The sequence below is a fragment of the Chaetura pelagica genome, unplaced genomic scaffold (assembly GCF_000747805.2).
Source record: "Chaetura pelagica isolate M959 unplaced genomic scaffold, ChaPel_1.0 scaffold656, whole genome shotgun sequence".
Taxonomy (NCBI): Eukaryota; Metazoa; Chordata; class Aves; order Apodiformes; family Apodidae; genus Chaetura; species Chaetura pelagica.
Genome location: NW_009953577.1, coordinates 134,499 through 136,804, shown reverse-complemented (window position 1 = coordinate 136,804; position 2,306 = coordinate 134,499). Strand labels below are relative to the sequence as shown.

Genomic DNA, 2,306 nt, shown 5'->3' with positions numbered 1-2,306 from the left:
AGCTGTTTGCATTTAAGAGCTATCTTGCTAGAACTGTTTTAAAATGAATTATTTCCTAAGAATTAAAATCTGATTTAAAGTCTTTAGAATAAATGTTAATATATATAGAAAAGATTGTCTAGACAGTATTTTATATCTAATTGTAAAAAGTCAGTATTTTTTCTTTACAGATATGTTCTTTTGCTCTTTCATAGCTGTTTGCTAAAAGATAAAGGGAAGAGAAAACTCTTCAGAAATATGATTTGCTTGTGGCTCCTATCTCTTCTTACTTATGGTAAGTGTGCAAGCCACTGTAGAAAACTAGTTGGATGGTAATATGAGTGTGCCTGTGCTGTTGGAGCTCAGAATTAAACAGATTTTTAAAATCTGACTTAAATAGCTTGAGGCTAGGTTCCCATAGAAAATCCTCTAGCTGCAATGGCATGTTTCCCTGCTTGCCTGTAAATACATAGTTGACTCCTATGGCTTGCTACAAAATCTGCAAAGCTTTGTTTGATCAAGCATAGTTTTGCAGGCTGAAGTTCCTGTACTTGATGCTGACATGTCTATTTTTAAGCTTTCCAATTAATTGTTACAAAATAATTGCCACTAGTTGTAATGTAGTTTCAGATGTTGACAAGTTTGCAATATTTACAGAGCTTTATATATCCTCTTAGAGAGGAGGGGAAAATTCAGACACCAACTTTTGGACATATTTTCATTCTAGGACTTACACTGCTGCAGGGAGTGGGTTGCTGGACATACCATTATTCAGATACAAACATGACCTACAGAGAAGCAGAGCTGTGGTGCAAAAAGAGGTATACTAACATGGTTGCCATTCAGAATAAGGAGGAAATCAACTACCTCAATAATGTCTTACCCTTCAATCCGGGTTACTACTGGATCGGAATCAGAAAAATTAATGAGGTATGGACCTGGATTGGAACTAACAAAGAACTGACAGAAGAGGCAAAAAACTGGGCTTCAGGTGAGCCAAATGGCAAAGGGAACAATGAGGACTGCGTTGAAATCTACATCAAAAGAGGGAAGGATGATGGCAAATGGAATGATGAGCAGTGTGAGAAAAAGAAAGTCGCCTTGTGCTACACAGGTATGATGAAGGCTGTTCTAGAGTGTCCCTGTGGAGATGAGATGGTGGGTGGGATGACTTGTTTAACCTGGTCTTACATATTAACTACCTGACCATATAAGCCTTTTTGGAGGCATCTGTCTACTGACTGTAGACCACTGGATTAGATTAGACACTTTAAGTAGAAGTGGCTAAGCCTAGGTAAAAAAACAAACCCTAAAACAAGTAAAGAATCAGCCAAATTAGAGTTGTGGTGAGTTAATGAAGAATGTACCTGTTGAGGATTTCTATCTCCCCTGTAATATATTGTTCCTTTCACATTTTAAATATTGCTAGTATCTACAAGGGGAACAAGTGGTCATGGAGTTTTCTGCCAGCAGAATACTTTCACTGTGAGCTAGTCTGTCAAAGGTGTTGATTTCTGAAATGACTGTGATACAACAGGGTCATCTTATGTACCAATGCCCTGTTTTTCTTTTGTTCTACAAAGTTCTTGTTTAGTGCCAGAAAAACAAAGATAAACAAAGCACTAACCAGGTTTCATTAGTGGCCATTGCTAATTCTTCTATAATTTGTTCTATTTTCTCTTTTTTTCTCCAGCTTCTTGCAACCCATCTCTCTGTAGTGGCCGTGGAGAATGCATAGAAACTATTAACAACCACACTTGCCATTGCAACCCTGGATTCTATGGGCCTGAATGCGAGTTTGGTAAGATGGCACCTTCCTGCTGTTCATGCTAGCTAGTGCTCAGTTTGTCTGGCTTGCTGATGTGTTTGCTCAGCCAGTGAGGCTGACTGTACCTTCTTGTGTTTCTTTGAAGTTGAGAGCTGTGATCCACTAAAGAAACCTGATCATGGGAGCCTCAAATGCGACCACCCGTTGGAGAACTTCAGCTACAACTCATCCTGCACGGTTCAATGTGAGGAAGGCTATGAGCTGACTGCAGCAGAGTCTATATTCTGTACCTCTTCTGGGGACTGGTCTGCTCCCCTTGCAGCATGCAAAGGTGAGCTTCTCAAGCAGTGATAGATGAGCTTTTCTGCATTGCACATAGGTCTGGAAACTTGACTGTTGCTATGCTAGTAGGTACAAATTGAAGTTCTGGCCCATTCTTTTGTAATTAATTACATGATGAAAGTGCTGTTTTATTGCAGCACACAGGTCTCTTTGTTCCTGAAGAGATGAAATGGGCAGGACGAATGTTGCAGGTCTAGTCTAGATTTCCTTGTAGGGA

At 39.5% G+C, this 2,306-nt stretch overlaps 1 protein-coding gene across 1 annotated transcript in view; it reads left to right on the top strand.

Moving 5' to 3' along the window:
• Window positions 1-237: 237 nt before the first annotated feature.
• SELE (selectin E) overlaps window positions 238-2,306 on the top strand; it is a 5,899-nt gene continuing 3,830 nt past the window's right edge. The window contains exons 1-4 of the mRNA XM_009999708.1: window positions 238-274; window positions 707-1,093; window positions 1,673-1,780; window positions 1,893-2,078. Coding sequence (XP_009998010.1) covers window positions 238-274; window positions 707-1,093; window positions 1,673-1,780; window positions 1,893-2,078 — 718 coding nt within the window. The remainder of the gene's footprint in view (window positions 275-706; window positions 1,094-1,672; window positions 1,781-1,892; window positions 2,079-2,306) is intronic.